General features: G+C 43.6%; 1 protein-coding gene across 2 annotated transcripts in view; it reads right to left on the minus strand.

The window, feature by feature from the left end:
- LOC145344932 (exocyst complex component 6B) overlaps positions 1-20,349 on the minus strand; it is a 595,965-nt gene that overhangs the window by 242,436 nt on the left and 333,180 nt on the right. For both annotated transcript variants that reach the window (XM_080192414.1, XM_080192326.1), the window contains exons 9-13: positions 16,445-16,528; positions 16,218-16,264; positions 14,161-14,281; positions 7,118-7,189; positions 4,828-4,925 (exon numbers count right to left, since the gene is read on the minus strand). In XM_080192414.1, coding sequence (XP_080048540.1) covers positions 4,828-4,925; positions 7,118-7,189; positions 14,161-14,281; positions 16,218-16,264; positions 16,445-16,528 — 422 coding nt within the window. The remainder of the gene's footprint in view (positions 1-4,827; positions 4,926-7,117; positions 7,190-14,160; positions 14,282-16,217; positions 16,265-16,444; positions 16,529-20,349) is intronic.

The following is a 20,349-nucleotide window of genomic DNA, read 5'->3' on the forward strand; positions in this document are numbered from 1 at the left end:
AATGTCCTCATGAGAATGAGACATTAAACAGCTCCATCTGTTCTCTCAGCTAGATATAAAAGATCATACAGCTCTCTTTAAAAAACTGTAATGGGGAGCTTTCACAATATTTATCCCTCAACGAGCACCCTGTAATAGACTTTCTGGTCATTATGACAGAACAGTTAGTGGGATTTTGTTTTGTGCAAATTGGCTGTTCATTTCCTACATTTCAACAGTGACGACGTTCAAAAGTGCTTCAATAGCTGCAAAGTGCTTTGATGTGTACTGAGTTAGTTGAAGCAATATAGAGTCAGTGAATCAGTCTTTCTTTTAAACACGCAACTGGATGCAACAACTATGCAGCAACTCATCACAAAGTTGGTATCTGGGTCTAACCAGCATTTCCTCAGTGGCAGACTGAGTGTCAGGGCTAACTTTTATAATTTAAAGGTAAGTGTACCACTAACAGTTCTACAGCTAGGATATTGTCAGGACCCATAGTTTTTGCTGTAACCAGTGCTTTCAGCCATTTCTTGATATCACATGGAGTGAATCGAATTATCCGAAACTGGCGTCGAAAATGATGGGGTCCTTGAGAGGAGGTCGTGATGGGTCATCCACTCAACATTTCTGTCTGAAGGTGACTGTAAGTGCTTCAGTCTTGTCTTCTGTACGGACGTACTGGTTACCCCATCATTGAAGATGTGGATATTTGTGGTGCCTCCTCCTTCTCCAGTTAGTTGTTTAATTGCCCACCACTATTCACAACTGGATGTGGCAAGACTGCAGAGCTTTGATCTCATCCACTGATTGTCAGATTGCTTAGCTCTGTCTCGCACGCGGTTTCCACACAATTACAAATAACTTCTTCCTTATAAAAAAAGAGCAAATCAGCCATAAGCAGCCAAGCATGTTACTGAAGAGGGCCAGAGTTAATGAATTGCTTTCAGATGGCAAAGTTAACGCGTCCCTTTCTTTCTTCAATATGACCCATGGCCTGAGCGATGCAAAGTTGCTTCTAGTTACTTTGCAGACTTAAGGACTGCCCTTTCTTAGTCACGCAAGAACGCTCTAAAAGCTTTGCTGATTTTATGAGTTGTTCAACATAAGCCAAGCAACTTAAGCACAGCGATGGCTAAAATTCCAAGTATTTGGAGTCAAGTCCTCACATTGTCTTCTTGTGAAATCCACATTGTATGGAGGAAATTCTCTTTAGGGCTCTTTCATGATGTGGAACCTTATGTTGAAAGCGAACTTTTGAGTCTGAGAAATTCTGGTTAATATTCAATCATTAAAAGGATGTCCCAGTGTTTGTGGGCGCCCGGATGTGGGTGTCCTCCGAATTCAGTCACATGCAGAGTATGAGAACTTGGAATGTTAAGTCATTAGATTTCCAATGAGTCTTCAGTGAACTACTTTTCTTTTCTCCTTATGTATAAAAATCAGAATTACTTCGAATCCAGAAAGGCGCATTGCACCTTCTTCTGGTCTTCATAAGTTCAATTATGACTACCCATTCCTATCTTTCCATAACTTTTTCTATCATCTCCCTGATTAAATTTTCAATGCTATTCATCTCCATTGCAATGGTTCTCAGTGACCCAATAAATACTCCCAGCTAACTATGGCAAGCGTTAGAAACAGATAAACGCTTTTGTGCTCTCCCATCAAACACTCCTAGAAGTGTTACATTACAATCTTAGTAGAGACCAGTAAATTCTTCTTTTAAATAGACAGAATTTGATATTCCAGTTATTTAATAAGATAATGAACCATAAATACTATCTATCCTATAGTCTATCATCCAGAATTGACATAAGCTAAGATGAATTAACAGGAAGATTGTGGTCAAGCAGAAAGTGTAACCTGCAAGTGAAGTGGCAGCTACAATGAAGACAGACCTTATGAATGGGCTCAGCTGTTCACACAGACATTTAGTGATCACACTGAGTCACATAATTCTTCAAGCTCTGTTTTCCTCATAAATAATTTCTCCTTTTTTGTTATTTATTCTTTCATGGGATGTGGGCATTATTGGCAAAGCCTGTATTTGTTGCCCATCCCTAATTATCCATAAACTGACTGGCTTGCTAGGCCATTTCAGTCAACAATTATGAGTCAACCATATTGCTGTAGGTCTGGAGCCGCATGCAGCCCAGGCAAGGGAAAGATAGCAGATTTTCATTACTAATTTGTATGTTTGCACTTTATTCATTTGAATTTAAGTTCTACCTGCTGCCGTGGTGGGATTTGAACCCACATCCCCACAGCATTAACGTGAACCTCTGGATTACTAGTCCAGTGACATTGCTACGATACCACTGTCTCGTCCGGCTTCTCCTAGATGCTAGTCTGATCTCCAGTCAACAGCAGCACAGAAGCAACCCGATTTCCATGGGCACAGTCTTTACCACAACTGGAACACATTCACAGAAACTGCTCAACTTGGTCCAAATGGCGTAAACCCACCAATGTTATCATAAACTTTAAAGTTAGTTTATTTATTGGTGTCACAAGTAGGCTGACGTTAACACTGCAATGAAGTTACTGTGAAAATCTCCTAGTCACCACACCCTGGTACACTGTTCGAGTACACTGAGGAATAATTTAGCATGGCCAATGCACCTAACCAGCATGTCTTTCAGACTGTGGGAGGAAACCCGAGCACCCAGAGGAAACCCACACAGACAGGGGGAGAATGTGCAGACTCTGCACAGAGTCTGACCTGAGCGAGGAATCGAACCTGGCGCTGTGAGGCAGCAGTGCTAACCACTGTGCCATTGATAAAAGGTACTATAGCCAAATTTGCAGATGACACTAAAATAGATGGGACAGTAAAGAAATAAGCAAATTCCAAGCGGATATAGATAGGTTAGGTGAGTGGACCAAAATTTAGTAGAAGGAGTTTAAGATGGACAAGTGTGGGGTTATCCATGTTGGTCGGAAAAATGGAATGGTGACTTATCACTTCAATGGAGAGAGACTTCAAAGTGCTTCAGTGCAGAGGGATCTGAGTGTCCTTGTGCATGAATTGCAGAAAGCTAGTATGCAGGTACAGCAAGTAATATGGAAGGCAAATGGAATGTTGGCATTTATTGCTAACAGAATAAAGTATAAAAGTAGGGAAGTGTTGCTGTAAATGTACAAGGCATTAGTGAGACTGCACCAAGAGTATTGTGCACAGCTTTGGACCCTTTACTTGAGGAGGGATGTAGCTGCTTTGGGGGCAGTCAGGGGAATTTCACTTAATTGATGCGGAGTTCCCGGCATTGGACTGGGGTGGGCACAGTAAGTAGTCTCACAACACCAGGTTAAACACAGGTTTATTTGATAGCACGAGCTTTTGGAGCGCCACTCCTTCATCAGCTGATTGCAGAGATGAGGTCTGATGAAGAGAGACTGAGCAGTTTAGGCCTATACTTTCTAGAGTTTAGAAGAATGAGGAGTGATCTAATTGAGGGAAAGAATACACAAAAAGGGGTTTGACAGGGTGGATGTGGAGTGGAAGTTTCCTCCTGCGGGGCATCCAAGAACAATAGTTTTACAATAAAGAGTAGCAGATTTAAAGCAGAGATGAGGAGAAACTATTTTTCTCAAAGGTGGTAAATCTGTGGAGTTTGAGTAAATTTAAGGATGAGATAAACAGATTTTTAATTAGTAACGGATTTAGGGATTATGGAGGAAGAGCAGAAAAGTGGTGTTGAGCTTGTGGGAAGATTGATCATATTGAATGGCAGAGCAGATTTAAAGTGCTGAATTGCCTACTCCTACCCTGAGTTCTTATGTCTTTATGTTCTTCAGCAGCCATAACAACTTATTCACTTTGCTAATTCTCGAGTCTTTATTTCTTCACCTTGCCTGTTCCGCTCCAGTGGGCTCAACAACTGCAGCTGCACAGTTTGGGCAGGTCTGTATTTTGTATGTGAAACTGGGAAGTTCAGTTTTATATCTGGGTGCACCCTTTTCTGCTTCCAGTTCAGTTTCATTTCCAGTTCAGTTTCTGTTCTGAGATAGCGTCTGCCTCAAATGCATAGAAACTACATTTTAAAATACAGGTTCCTTCGCGACAGGTACAGTACAGGTTAAACACAGAGAAAAGTTTCCTCTCAACCGTCCTATCAAACATTTCCAGAAAAAGTCCAGTACGAGGTCAGATTCAGAATAAAGCTCTCTTTGCACTCAACCAAATATTCTTAATTCATGTTATATTCAGAGTGAGGTTTATCCGATTCAACAACCTACCTCAAGCACAACCTGGGAAAAGCATCTTCTACTGAATCGGACTGACATTCTGATAGACAAGGGAATTAAGGGTTATGGGGAGAAAGCAGGAAAGTGAAACTGATCCACTTCAGATCAGCCATGATCTTATTGAATGGCGAGGCAGGCTCGAAGGGCTCGATGGCCTACTCCTGCTCTTATTTCTTATGTTCTTATGACATGTTCTCCATTTCCTACATCTGTAAAGCTCACTGGTTGGAATTTTACCATCCAACCCGTAACGAGAATCAGAGTGGGTGAGCAGCTGACCATGGAAAGGTCTGTTAACTTCAGGCAGTATTTTATGGTTTTGGGGTGAGCAAGGCTGTAACATCCTGCCCATTGTGTCTGAATCAAATTGCTAACCTGCGCTGAATTTTAGGCACTTCTATGAACAGCAAGCATGAATCAATGGCAGCTGGAGTAGAACTGCACACGCACATTACATGCTTATAGCCAAGGAAAATTTCAAACCTTCAAAGGTAACAACCTGCATGTGCATAGCAAGTGGAATCCAGGTTGGATTGAAACTGGGCAGAAGTAAAACAATGACAGCGCATTGCTGTTTTTGTAAAGCCATCTCACCTGAAGACCCCAGACCACTTCTTGAGCAGAATTTCACCGTACTGGTCCCGGATCTCGAGCAGCATGTCAAAGTACTGATTAACTGGAAATCCGTATCCCTGTAAAAGAAATGCGAGTGCTTCAAATATCAGCGTTCAGAACAGCGAACGCTCAGGTCCTAGAATCATGGAATTCCTATAATGCACAAGAGGCTATTCAGCCCATCGAGTCTGCACCAACTCTCTGACAAAGTAACTTACTCCGGCCCTGTGCCCCGCCCTATCCCTGTACCCCACACATTTACCATGGCCAATCCACCTCAGAGGAAACCCATGCAGATAAGGGGAGAACATGCAAATTCTGCAGACAGTGACCCAAAGCTGGGATCGAACCGGGTCCCTGGTGCTGTAAGGCAGCAATGCTAACCACTGTGCCACTGTGTCACCCACAGATTAAAATTCTAATTGATAAAAAATGAATACTTCTGAAGGCAACTGGACTGCACAAATCCCAACACATTTTATGCTAACTAGACCTCTGTGTAATCCTGACTGAAGATATTAAATCTTGTTTAATTATGTGCATTCATTATGGTGTTTTCAGATTTCACTCTTCTGTACCGCGTGATTTTCTATGAACGTCAAGAAACAGTGGCCTTGATTGTGATATTCCTTGTACAATATCATCTATATCCCAAAGCCAGTTATTGATAGAAAACCATTAAAATACTTCTTATTCAGCAAAACAAATAGTCCTGAGATTGCAGGGTTGTCCGAAAAGGAGGGAATGAGTAGGAAGACCCGATAGTATTTGCAGTTTAAGAAACTGAGATGTGATCTCATTGACACATATACAATTTTTACAGACTTTAACAGGGTAATGCAGAGCCATTCTTTGCCATGGCTGGAAAGTGTGATAATCTCAGGATAAAGGATCATTTAGAAGAGAAATTATAATAGATTTCTTCACTCAGCAGATATGACATTTTGGAATTTTTACTGTAGATTTTCAATGAGTATACAGTAATTCCTAACTTAACATTCTAGTTGTACTTCTAAAAATCCAACTTTAAGAAAAATTACTTTTATGGCGGCATAGTGGCACAGTGGTTAGCACTGCTGCCTCACAGCACCAGGGACTTGGGTTCGATTCCCGGCTTGGGTCACTGCCTCTGTGGAGTTTGCACGTTCTCCCCGTGTCTGCGTGGGTTTCCTCCGGGTGCTCCGGTTTCCTCCCACAGTTTGAAAAACATGCCAGTTAGGTGCATTTATGCAAACGGGCATCGTAGTGTGACGACAAGGGGAATTTCACAGCAACTTCATTGCACTGTTAGTGTAAGCCTTATTTGCGACTAATAAATAATCTTTACTTCCTTTATTTTTAAGCAAATCAGGTTCTCCCATAAGAATATATAAACTGGAGTTAAGTTCCTTAGCCAGTCTCACCTTGATAGAGTCATAGAGATGATTAGAGATTCAGTCCCTAGTGCCCACCAAGTTTCTCCCCAAGCCCTGATGAGTCCGTCCCAAGAGTCTGTTCCCAGCAAGTCTGTCACCAAATCCAGTGAGTCCATCCCTGCAAGTCCACACCAGGAGAGTCTGTTCCAGGCAAGTCTCTCCCGGAATTCTTCCCTACTTTTTTTTAAATCCTTCGCGGGACATGGGCATCGCTGGCTGGCCAGCATTTATTGCCCATCCCTAATTGCTTGAGAGCAGTTGAGAGTCAACCACACTGCTAAGGCTCTGTAGGCCAGACCAGGTAAGGACAGCAGATTTCCTGCCCTAAAGGGCCAGATGGATTTTCTGAAGATCGACAATGGTTTCACGGTTATCAGTAGATTCTTAATTCCAGATATTTTTGTTGAATTCAATTTGCACGATCTGCTGTGGCAGGATTCGAATCCCAGCCCCCAGAACATTAGCTGAGTTTCTGGGTTAATTGTTCAGTGATAATACCACTTGGCCATTGCCTCCCCCTTTTCCACTGGTGTCAGTGTAGAAAAAAAACACTGAACACAGTAACCGCCACTGAATTATAATGTATTTAAGAATGAGATTGATAGATTATTCCACACTTTGAGAATCAGAGAATATGGCGATAAATTGGGAAAGTGAAGATGATGTCGAAGATCAGCCAATGATCAGTTAAACGGCAGACCAAGCTTGATGGGCAGTATGGCCTCCTCCTGTTCCTTTTTCAAACATTTCAAACATAATGAATAAAGAAACCTTTTCAAGATTCTTAATCATCACACAGTTAGTTTAGATACAAGGCTTTGTCAAATTCCAGCTATGGAAAGGTCCCTAGTTACCTGTAGAGTGTCTGCAAAGAGTACGAGGAGGTTCTTCAAATCCAAGACCAAGTTCGGGTCAGAGCAGTATGACTGAATGAGGAGGAAAAAACAATATTTAATGCCAGAAAACTTCAAACTGCCTTTCAACATATCTAACTTTGTGAGTAACCTATTGTATGTCTGGGCCAGTTGAAGATTTTCATCTTCACAGTGTTAGAAAGACAACACAACTCATATTTAAAGACCAACTTTTATGATCAAGAGACCCTATCTTCTACGTTTCTACAGGCTATTGAGTTGGATGATCGCGATGGTTGTAAGGAATGGCAGAGCAGGCTTAAAGGGCCAAATGGCCTCCTCCTGCTTCTACCTTCTTCTTTTATGTTTCTATCCCAAAGTGATTCACAGCTAATGAAGTACTTTTTAAATTGTGGTCACTGTTGCAATGTAGGAATCAGGTTGAAGACAAAACTACTGTATTTCTTCCCTCTTTCTCAGACCCAAAACCATGGTCCTCTTCACCTGCCTCAGGTTTGTGTTCATGTCATCTACAAACTCAAAGTGGAACATCATTTAATCTCATATCATTGCACCTCCCAATTTCAGTAACCTCCTCTAATCTCATAACCCTCCCCAGCCCTCTGACTCCAATCAAGATGTGTATCTCTCCTTAGAAAGTTTCCTCCCTATTGCATTGACAGAATTATAACAAAACAACTTTGAATGACCAATGAAGCATCTCAATTGCTATAAGCTACAGAGCTTTGCGCCGGTTGCAGGAGGATGGGTTTAGAAAGGGCGTCTGGGTATTCTCAGACTGGCATGGAGAAGATTTTGATTTGATTTGATTTATAATTGTTACATTTATTAGCATACAGTGAAAAGCATTGTTTCTTGCACACCACAGAGCCAAAGCATACTGTTCATTGAAAGGAAAGGAGAGAGTGCAGAATGCAATGTTACAGTCACAGCTAGGGTGTAGAGAAAGATCAACTTAATGCCAGGTAGGTCCATTCAAAAGTCTGACGGCAGCAGGGAAGAAGCTGTCCTTAAGTCAGTTGGTACGTGACCTCAGAGTTTTGTATCTTTTGCCCATTGGAAGGAGGGGTCCTTAATTGTGCTGGCTGCTTAGCCGAGGCAGTGGAAGATGGGCCAAATGGCTTCCTTCTGTGTTGTAACCTTCTTATGCTTCTATTAGTGAGTTCGTACTGAATTCAAGAATGACATAGATTGACACTATGAGAATCGGGAAATATGGGAATAGATCAGGAAAGAGAAGTTTTTTTTATTCTTTCACGGGATGTGAGCATCACAGGCCAGGCCAGCATTTACTGCCCATCCCTACTGCCCTTGAGAAGGTGGTGGTGAGCTGCCTTTTTGAATCACTGCAGTCCATGTACTGTGGGTTGGCCCACAATTCCACAGAACTCCTGGCCTCTGACCTGCTTTTGTAATCACAGAATTTATAGGGCTGGTCCAATTCACCTTTTAGTCAATGATAACCCCAGGATGTTGACAGTGCGGGAAATTCAGCAATAGTAATTTTTAAGTTCTCTCTTCCTTGAGATGGTCATTGCCTGGCACTTGTATAGTGCGAATGTTACTTGCCACTGATCAATCTAAGCCTCAATATTATCCAGATCTTGCTGCATTTGGGCAGAGACCACTTCAGTATCTGAGGAATGGTAAATGTAGCTGAACATTGCACAATCATCAGCAAACATCGCACTACCGTTACAATGGGGGCCAGGGAGAGAGAATGTCATTAATGAAGCAGCTGAAGATGTTTGGGCATGGACACTACCTTGAGGGACTCCTGCAGTGATGTCCTAGGACTGAAATGATTGAGCTCGAATCACCACAATCCTTTGTGCCAGGTTATGAGTCCAACTTGCAGAGAGACTTCCCCTTGATTCCCATCGACTCATTGCCATATTTGGTCAAGTGCTACTTTGATATGAAGGGCAGCCAATCTCACCTCATCTCCTGAGATCAGCTCTTTTTGATTTTTGCACCAAGGCCACAATGAAGTCAGGAGTTGAATGACCCTGTTGCAAACTAAACTGAGTGGCCAACAGCAGGTTATTGCTGGATAAATGACACCTGACAGTACTGTAGACAATCTATTCCATCACTTTGCTGATGATCGAGATTAGACTAATGGGCAGTAACCAGCCGGTTTGGGTTTGTCCTGCTTTTTGGGGCAGGACATACTTGGCAGTTTCCCACTTTGCCGGGAAGATGCCAGTGTTGTAACCGTGTTAGGACAGCTTGGTTAGGGACGGGACTAGTCCCGGATATAGAAAAATCAGCCAATGATCATACTAAATGGAACTACAGGCTCGAGGAACTGTATGCCCTACTCTTGTTCCTAATCCTTTCAGTCTTATCTATAAAGAACAAGTAATTATTGTTAATATTAATTAAATTCCACTAATAGAATACACTGATAAATCTGCGGCTGAATTGGAAGGACAGACAGGGGTCTTTAAAATCTGTATGACTGAGTAGTGAAGATGAGATGCTCCAGTATTCTGGAGCTTTAAGTGGTTAAATAGAGCCCGCGATAAGTCTTCACCTCACTCCTTAGCCACTCAGATCCCACTTTCTGGAATTTCCTCCTTGGAGACTTTGACACCCTCTTGTTGCTTCTTGCAAACCCAGTAGTTGCACTAGGTTGATAGTCATCTCTGTTCATCTCGTCCCTTTGACTTAGCATTAACTTTTATTCCCAAACCCCTCTATGAAGTGACCATAGGTTTATCTGATTTAAAGGCACCATACAACTGAAAACTGTACTATGCTACACTGACTAGGGAGTAGTATTGGAAGCCTGGGCAAATGTTGCGTAGAGTCTGATCACCAGAATCACAGAATACTATAGAGTAGAAGACACCCTTCATACCATCAAGTCTGCACCGATGCATGAAAAGCCCTATGCGCCCACCTAATCCCACTTGCCAGTACTTGGCCCATAGCCCTGAATGTTATACAAAGAACAAAGAACAAAGAACAACACAGCACGGGAAACAGGCCCTTCGGCCCAATGAGCCCGCGCCGCCGTCCTACTATCTCAGTGACCTATTCATGATTTTAGTCTACGCCTAACGTGCGAGGATCAGGGAGGTCCAATTTAGGGACAATTTTAGTACCCAATCAATCAGCCTAAAAGCACATCTTTGGGGGATGTGGGAGGAAACCGGAGCACCCGGAGGAAACCCACGCAACCACGGGGAGAACGTGCAAACTCCCACAGACACAGGCCCAAATCCATGTGTCCGCACAGCAACAGAGATAGTCTCTGAGCTGTCATGTTGCCCTCGAGATGGTCCAGTTTAAGCACACTAACGACATGAAGCAATAGGCAACTCCCGAAGCAACATCCAAGAGCAGCCCACTACAACCTGCCGCCTGCATGCCCCTTGCTGGACTTAAATGCCTGTGGAGACAAAAAAATTCATTATTAAACAGGCAAAGACTAACATTCCTGAGGCAAAACGTATTCCCAAGCCTACAATGTTCAGTAAGGCCTACTATATCCCCCTATATGTAGCCCGCTCATATGGCTGTCTAAGTGACTCTTAAACAACCCTAGCGTGCCTGCTTCCACCACCTTACTCGGCAGTGCATTCCACACCCCCACTACCCTTTGCGTGAAAAACTGCCCTCTAATATTTGTCTTATACCTAGCCCCCCTCACCCTAAGCCCGTGACCCCTCGTTCTATCCATTTCTTGTAGCGGAAAAAGCTTACCACCATTTACTCTATCTATCCCCTTCATAATCTTATAAACCTCTATTAGATCCCCCCTCAGCCGACGTCTCTCAAGGGAAAACAGCCCAAGTTCATCCAATCTTTCCTCGTAAGACAGCCCTTCCATACCAGGCAACATCCTGGTAAATCTCCTCTGCACTCTCTCCAGGATCTCTACATCCTTCCGGTAGTACGGCGACCAGAACTGGACGCAGTACTCCAAGTGAGGCCTAACCAACGTTCTATACAACTGCAACATCAGACTCCTACTCTTATATTCTATACCTCTTCCTATGAAGGCTAACATACCATACGCTTTCCTCATCACATTCTGCACCTGTACCGACACCTTCAGGGACTTGTGCACTTGCACCCCCAGGTCTCTCTGCGTATCTATACGCCGGATAGTTCTACCTTTTATCGTATAACTCCCCTCCACATTATTCCGGCCAAAGTGCATCACCTCGCATTTCTCCGGATTAAATTCCATTTGCCATCTATCTGCCCAATCTACCAGCCTGTCTATGTCCTGTTGCATTGCCAGGCACTGCTCCTCAGTACCCGCCAATCCAACCATCTTGGTGTCATCAGCAAATTTGCTGATCACACCACCTACCCCCTCTTCCAAGTCATTAATATATACCACAAATAGAAGAGGTCCAAGTACCGAGCCCTGCGGCACACCATGTTATGGTGTGCCAAGTAATCATACTTTTTAAAGGGTGTGAGGCATCCCACCTCCACCACTCTCCCAGGCAGTGTATTCCAGACTGTCACCACCCTCTGAGTAAAGAAGTTTTTTCTCAAATCCCCCCTCACCAACCCACACTTTTGACTTGTGTCCCTTCGTAACTGACCCTTCAACTAAGGGGAACAGCTGCTCCCTATCCACCCTATTCATGCCCCTCATAATCTTGAATACCACAGTCAGGTCGCCCCCTCAGTCTTCTCTGCGCCAGAGAAAACAACCAAAGCCTATCCAACCTCCCTTTATAACTTAAATGCTCCATCCCAGGCAACATCCTGGTGAATCTCCTCTGCACCCACTCCTGTGCATTCACATCCTTATAATGCGGCGACCAGAACTGCACACAATACTCCAGCCGCGGCCTCACCAAAGTTCGATATAACTTCATCATGACCTCTCTACTTTTGTAATCTACACCCCAATTGATAAAGGAGAGTGTGCCATATGCCTTTTTCACCACCCTATTAACCTACCTTTCCGCTTTCAGAGATCTATGGACAAATACGCCAAGAACTCTTTGTTCTTCAGAACTTCCCAGTGTCAGACCTTTCACAGAATGCATCCTTGTCAAATTACTCCTTCCAAAGTGCATCACCTCACACTTTTCAGGGTTAAATTCCATCTGCCACTTATCCGCCCATTTGACCATCTCCTCTATATCTTCTTGTAACCCAAGACACTCAACTTCACTGTTAACTACCCGGCCAATCTTTGTGTCATCGGCAAACTTACTGATCCTACCCCCCACATATGTCATTTATATAAATGACAAACAATAGGGGGCCCAGCACGGATTCCCTGTGGTAGGCCACTGGTCACTGGCCTCCAGTCACTAAAGCAGTCATCTGTCATCACCCTCTTTCTCCTACCGCTAAGGCAATTATGAATCCACCTTATCAGATCACCTTGTATTCCTTGTGCATTAGCCTTCTTAATAAGTCTCCCAAGTGGGGCTTTGTCAAAGGCTTTGCAGAAATCCATACGACACAGTGAATGTAGAGTAATAGAAAGGACTTGCATTTAAATAGCACCTATTGCAACCACAGGACGTTCCTTTTAGCTAAGTAAGTACTTCCCTGAGTGTGACCACTGATGTTATGTAGAAAATCTGGCAGCTAATTTATGCAAAACAAAATCTCACAAAAAGAAGTGTGCTTCTAACCAGATAAAGTGATAATTGGTGATGTTGGGAATAGTGTCATGTTATCTGTTACAGCCTGAGGGGCAGGTAGGGCCTTGGCTTATTGGCTCCTCCAAAAGGCAGCATCTCTGACAGCTCAGTGTCTTCTGTCCTCGTAATGAGCTGGCATTGTTAGTCTAGAACTGGAGTCTTAGCTGGCAGAGGAAGATTATGAATTCAGGGAAAATGTACACGGAGCTTGGCACTGTACGGCTATGAGGATTTACAGTCAAGTCTGATTCTGCCTTCTTCTGATAGCATGTCCATTTAGCAGCAGGGGCTTCTGAGAGATCAGCAAGAGGGGGTAAATTTTCCTCTTTCTAATCTAGTCTTCGTAGTTTATTTTTAAACATTTGAAAGGGAAAAGAAATTCCAGGGCCGTGGGGAAAGAGAAAGCAGTGCGACAAACAGGATAGCTTTTTTTTGAAGAGTCTGCAGTGGCACAATGGTCCAAATGGGCTCCTTCTGCGTTGTACACTGTGGTGACAGAAAGTGACATGATAAGATATATTGTGTTATGAATCTATACTGACATCGATGATTATGTCTACATAACAGCCTGCACGTAACAATTTGACTCAAAGCACTTTGCAGTGGGGCTAGGAAGTGAAAAAGAAGTTAATATGCAGTCGTGAGGATAGATTGAGAAGGCTCTTGAAGGTGGGGAGGGAGATATTCGGATGAGATTTGTGAGAGCGAGTTCCAGAGTGTAGGGTGTGTAGTGGCTAAAGGCTAAAAATGTGGCTAAAAATGGGGATGAGGAGCATATCAGCCATGATGATCGAATGGTGGAGCAGACTCGATGGGCCAAATAGCCTAATTCTGCTCCATTGCCGGGGGAGGCAGTGGAAGCGGATACAATAGTGACTTTTAAGGGGCATCTTGACAAGTATATGAATGAAATGGGAATAGAGGGACATGGTCCCCGGAAGCACAGGGGGTTTTAGTTCAGTCGGGCAGCATAGTCGGTGCAGGCTTGGAGGGCCGAAGGGCCTGTTCCTGTGCTGTAATTTTCTTTGTTTTTTTGTTCTAAATATTATGAATTTATAAGGCTGTAATACTGATGAAGCCAGGAGAGAGTTACAATGCCGGCATGGGGGAAGCAGAGGACTCACACTGATTCACGTGACTACTAACAGTGGGGGTTGATGGGGTTTTATTCAATTTAACAAGTGGGACAGAGTAGAAACAGAATTACTTATCTTAAAATTAGAATTGGCAATGAAGTATATTCTGTTTCTGCGTTTAATAATGTCTTGCAATACAAGTAGTGCTTTGACATGGTAGAGGGGTGGAACTGAAGGAGACGGTGGAGGGGTGTGCCTGTGTGGAGGAGGGGAGGTTTAGTGGGGTGGATGCAGATTTCAAAATCTTACTTACTGAATGAGTCCTGAGTGCCGACATGGTTTTGGACACTGCCAACTCCCACAGCTGATCAATGTACGCTCTGTTCACAAGACCCTGCGTGGTGTGCAATATGTGGTCCTCAACTACAAAAAATCTGCAGGGGGAACCGGGACAAGTCAGAATTGGACACAAAGTCAATCAGTAAAGACACACACATGCACAGCAAAAGACACACCCTTGACTGCAACAGATACCCCAGACAGATTTAAGGCAGGATTCGTTACACTGTTAAGCCTTGCAATATGAGGTATTAATAAACACCTTGACTTGCCCTTCGTTCACCCACATTCACACTTAACCTGAGGTGATAGCTGCTCAATGTCAGCACAACAGCTTCTGTGACTTTTCCTCAATTGAAATTTGTATTTGCGATTACTAGGGAGAGGAATACCAATTCTGGAGGCGGGGAGGAGGACGGGGAGCGAGGGAAGTATGGCAGGGAGGCAGGCAGGAGTGGAGAAAGACAGAAAAGAGAGAGGAGAGAAGATATCAAGGGAGAGGCAGAGTGGAGAGAAAGAGGAAGCAGCGGGGAGAAGTTAAATAAAAAGGATAGCAGAAAGGGAAAATGGGCAAGGGACAAAGGGAGAAAGCATTGGGGGGAATATTGAGGGGGGAAACAGCAGATAAAAGGAGAAAAGGAGGGGGAAAGGAAAATAGGTAAGGGGGCAAAGGGAGAATGGAGGGGAAAAAGAGGAAGGAATGGGTGAAAAGTGAAAGAAATAGAGGGTGGGAGGGGAGTGAGAGAAGGAGAGACAACAGGGAGAGACAAAGATGGGGTCAAAAGGAGATGAGGAGAAAGGGGAGAAAAGGAAGAGAGAAAGGAAGGAGGGACAGGAGAAAGGAGAGAGGAACAGGAGAGAGGAGGAGGGACAGGAGAGAGGAGGAGGGACAGGAGAGAGGAGGAGGGACGGGGAGAGGAGGGAGGAACAGGAGAAAGGAGGAAGGAACAGGAGAGAGGGAGGGAGGGACAGGAGAGTGGGAGGGAGGAACAGGAGAAGAGGAGGAGGGAGGGATGGGAGGAGGGAGGAACAGGGAAGAGAATGGGGAGAGGAGGAGGAGAGAGGGAGGAGGGGGAGAGAGAGAGAGAGGGGAAAGGGAAGAGAGGGAAGAGAGGGAGGAGAGGGGAGCGAGGGAAGAGAGGGGAACGAGGGAGGAAAGGGGAGTGAGGGAGGAAAGGGGGGCGAGGGAGGAAAGGGGAGCGAGGGAGGAAAGGGGAGCGAGGGAGGAAAGGGGAGTGAGCGAGGAAAGGGGAGCGAGGGAGGAGAGGAAAGGGGAGAGAGGGAGGAGAGGGGAGAGAGGGAGGAGAGGAGAGAGAGGCAGGGAGAGAGGTGAGAGAGGCAGGGGGAGAGATGAGAGAGGTGGGGGAGAGATGAGAGGGGCAGGGGGAGAGATGAGAGAAGCAGAGGGAATGAGGGAGAGGGGAGGAGACAGAGCAGGAAAAAAGTGAAGGAGGGGTGAATGTGGAATTAGGAGGGGAAAATGGAGAGAATAGAAAAAAAGAGGAGGGTGGGAAAGGAGAGGACACTTCACACTCAATATTTTCCTGTTTTTTTTAGCCGGACTTATTGGATTGCTACTGGAACAGGATTCTAACTCATAGACATGCTTCTTATCCAACTCTGCTGAACACTAGGATTGAAACCAAAACCTGATCTGAATGATTCAGGTACGCACAGTTAACCAGCAGAACACTATGAGAAGGACACGTTAGTGCGTCCTATCACCAAGGACGCTCATAGGTACGAGATTCGTAAATAGAGATTTGAGGGGAGGAGACCGACCAAGGTGGGGAGAGAGAATGTGAACATGAGAAGGAGAATGGGGAAGAGAGATAGAGAGAAAAAAAGACAAAAAACTGGGGAGGCACAAAGAAAGGAACCTACAACTGGAGAAGTGTCCTGGTGGTAGAAACCATCTCCTGAAAAATAACCCAACACAAGCCCTCCACTAATGAACACCACTCCAAAATGTAAATAACAAGAACATTGCACCAGCAGAACTTTCCCTTTGCATGAAAAACATACACTCACCCGACAATTTGATTAAAATACCTCCTGTAGCCGTCTAATGTTTCATGCTGCAACAAGACAAGCATTTTCAGTTAGGACAATAAAGGACTGCAAAAATAAAGCATTTTAAAAAAAGGGTCATACACTGGCATACTCAGTAATTCAGGGCAGAAACAAAAAGGAATACTGTTTCATCAAGGTTAAAATGCTCTTTGGTTAATGGAAATGAAAGGGGAGATTATTCCTACCATGTTGGAAGGGGGCTGCAGGACTAAGCGGGCCTGTTTCTTTCTTTGTTTCCTGTAGTAGTTCTCAAATGTATCTTGGGCACCCTGGAGAAATGAAACAGAAGAAAAGGGGATGTGTGTTGGAGTTGGGAGCGCGTGAACACATTTTTAAAGACTGACAAAAGCAGATTTGTTGTCGAAAGCCAGACACCTTTAACCAAGGCTCCTGTCTACACAATGGGCTTCCCATTTCGATAGGAGCGCCCCAAAACCTCCTTCCCCTCCACCAGCGTATCCCGACTGCTGCCATTATCTGAAGCACCCAATTACCTGACCTCCGTGAATGGACACTTCCGCTCATTAAAATCTGTCTTCGTAATTTATCAAAAAAAGCTAAAGGCAAATGTTCTCACCATTGGGATGAGTTATAGAATCAGACAGCACAGAATGAGGCCATTCACTCCATTAGGAATGTGCTAAGCACAACCAGAATGATAGAATCTGGATCTACTGTGATTCTAGCACCTCAGCTTTAATAATCATTTTGTTATTTTCTCCATATTATGTCAGGTCATAGCATCAAAAAGATGTGCAAAGTATTCTAAATTTGTTATAGTCAGTACTCATTAACCTTTGTGACCAAGTTGACTGATAGGGAAGGCAATTCTTTATGTTTCTGTGTCTGGAAATTATTGTGTTAACCACAATGTCCTAAATATATGCACTGGGGCTTCTTGAATCACTGCACTCGTTCAGATGATCAGCGCAAACAGGGAAGTTTCTTCACCCAGTCTATGATGGAATTGGTTAAGGCAGGTAGATTTGATCATCTGTATTGGCATTTCCCAAAGGCAGACAAATTAATCAGTTTCTTGTCAAAGTGCCAGTGTTCTTTCATTTTGGGGAATATGCTACAGGGCTGGATGGGGATGCTCTTGCTGTGCAATACCGACTCTTACTGCTCTCAGAGCAAGTGAAGGAGCTTACTCAATTAAAGCACAATATTGTATTAATAATTTTGTATCCTCCTAATAATGACACTGTACTTCACATGAATCTCTCCTTCCCATCATCCCATCTATGAAAAAGCTGTCTAATTAAGTCCCACTCTTCTGCTCTTTGGTCTAAAGTTCTTCCAATGTGCACCACTCAATCGTTTATGCAGCTCATTTTGAAAGGCATAGCCAAATCTGATTCAACCATGCTCTCTGTGACATACCTGTTCATATAAAACTGCCTGAGCACAAACACATTCTCTTCATTTCCCTCAGTTAACTGCTCGCGAAAAAGGTTACACACAAAGGGGAATGCTGAAGATAATTCACACTTTCCACTATATTTACTGGGGGGAGATCCAATAAATTGGCCTTGAGTCCTTGACAATTGGAGAGACTCTGATGTGATTTAACACACGATTTCAAGGTTAGGAAGGGAATTGCTCAAACCAATAATGGAAAGTGTTCACAATTGTAGTTGGAACAGGTACAAAGTTAGGTTCGAAGGGAAGACAGGCTGAATACAACCAACCAACGGGTAATAAGGAGTATGATTAAGTTATCAGGGAAGAAACCGTGAATGAGTACAAATGAATTCAAGAGACAATTATAGAGAAGGAGTTGAGGGATGATGTGTAACAATGGTAAGGGTTATATGAAGACAGGGTTTAATATATCAAGAGGAGATAGGCATATTGGGTCAAATGGTCTTTTCTTGCTCCTGAAATGTCTCATTCTCATGAACGGCAATACAGTAGCAGTGATTTCAGTAGCGTCTCCAGTGTCGCCATTCTGTGCCTTCAAAACACTGGACTCCACAAAACAGGGTGCTATTTTCCGCCAGCAGATTTCCTGTTTCCATTCATTGCAAAAGAACAAATTATAACCGGTTTTTACAAAAAAAAACATCCACAGAACAAAAAGGGTTTTAAAGTCTAAATGACTCGAGACCAGCTGGTTTTAATGAGAAGACCTTTTTTTTCCACCACCACCCCACACAAAACAACTATTTACAATTATTGTTTTTGTTTCAAGTCTTAAATCGCTGTAACCTTATGTGGCTCCATAATCCCCTGACGTTTTAAGCTCAGAGTCTCAGAGTGGATGTTCTTTAACGAATTAGGCAGTATCTTTGCATTGTTGCTTGTATTAAGATCGCTCTGGGGGCGAGGCGGAGCAGAGGGGGGGTGAGTGTGATGAGAGTAGGGGATTTGTTCAGCAGCCTCAATGGTGCTGGCGATGAGGCTAAATGGTGGCGCAGACAGCCGGAGAAATCAATGCGGTCTGCAGTCTCGACTCCCGTTGCTCAACAACATTAATCTATATAACACCTATAAGATAGTCAAACGTTCCACAACGCTTGGTAGGAGGCTTAAAATTTGACGTGGAGTCACAAGAAGAGATATTAAGGTAGATGGCCAAAAGCTTGGTGAAAAAGGCAGGTTCTTCCGAGTTTTCAAAAGGAGGGAGAGAAAGGAAGAGGGGCAGAAAAGTTTAGTGGGGAAATTTCAGAGTTTAGGCCCAGGCACGGCCACCGATGGTGAAGTGAGTAGAATTGCGGTGAGTAAGAGGCCAGAATTAGAGGATGTCACAGATCTCAGGGAGATGTCAGGTTGAAAGAGGTTACAGGGATAGGGAAAATCCTTTAGGTGGCAGGTGAAGATGTGGGTGGGTCAGATTGTGAAAGAAAGACGATGACAGAATCTTCAAGCACAGACAAAAACTATTCCTCTCTTTGCATCTGCGAAAGTTCTTTGAAAGAACTATCCGATTAGTCCCAACTCCCAAGCTCTACCTAGTGCCAAACAAATTTACCCTTATCAAGTTTCTATCCAATTTCTGTCAAACAGTGCATTCTGGATGTAAAGTAAAGCTTATTTATTTATTAGTCACAAGTCGGCTTACATCAACACTGCGATGAAGTTACTGTGAAATTCCCTTACTTGCCACAGTCCAGCATCTGTTCAGGTCAAAATTTGGTTCCAAAAAAGAAATCTAATTTTTTACTCCGGTTCTTGTTCTGTTCGAACATTGGCGCTTATGATTATTGACTCAATGGAAACAGTTTCTCCCCATTTATGTTACCAAAAACCACTCGATCAAATTTTCACTTAACCCTCATTGCTTGAAGAAGAAAACTCTGATTTCTCTAGTCTCTCCACTGTTAGAGAGCAGGTTAAATTTTAAAGAAACTTCAATCAAAAATTCAGAGGAAGAGATCTTGGGGAGCTTAGAGAGAGATTTCCTTGCTTTCTCCCTTACCTTTCCTGTCCTGAAGGTAGGGTCTTGTGTCAACAACAATAACTGCGCAAGTAGCTTACCCTAAAAACCAATTTTGACATGGGAATATGTAAAACCCAGGTTTTTGTCACCTCCTGATCTGGATGCTGCCAGATTCGCTGAGTTTCTCCTCTCCATTTTTAGCTCAGTTCTCCTAGTGTGCAAGGCGATATTCACCTCTCAACCAACAACACCAAAATCAGATTAATTGGCCTGCCTGTTTGTGGTACCTTGTTGAATTTTGTTGATAAGCTGTACTTCAAAGTAATTCACTGTCCATGAGAAACCTGAGACCTACAAATGTGCTACATAAATTTTAGACTTGCTTTGCAATGAGGGGCTTTCATAGCGATTTTACCATGAGTCATTAGAAATGTCATTCCTCAAGAGAAGGGACAATGCGTACAGCACCACAGTTTGGAAGACCAGGTAGCATTTGCTTTGAAGGGGAATTAAAATAGGAATGGTATTAAAACAAGATGTTGATTTACCACCTCTAACGAATGCTATTCAATAAAAATGTGTGGCTCAGTTTTCAATGGATGCCCCTCCCCAATCATCAATTTTGTCAAGGAATTATGGAGAAAATACAATGCTATTTCACTGGTTGGGATGTCCAGAAGTCTCCAAATGAAGTTACAGTCAGCTGCT

Source organism: Carcharhinus amblyrhynchos, chromosome 1 (genome assembly GCF_965287045.1).
Source record: "Carcharhinus amblyrhynchos chromosome 1, sCarAmb.v2.hapA, whole genome shotgun sequence".
Taxonomy (NCBI): Eukaryota; Metazoa; Chordata; class Chondrichthyes; order Carcharhiniformes; family Carcharhinidae; genus Carcharhinus; species Carcharhinus amblyrhynchos.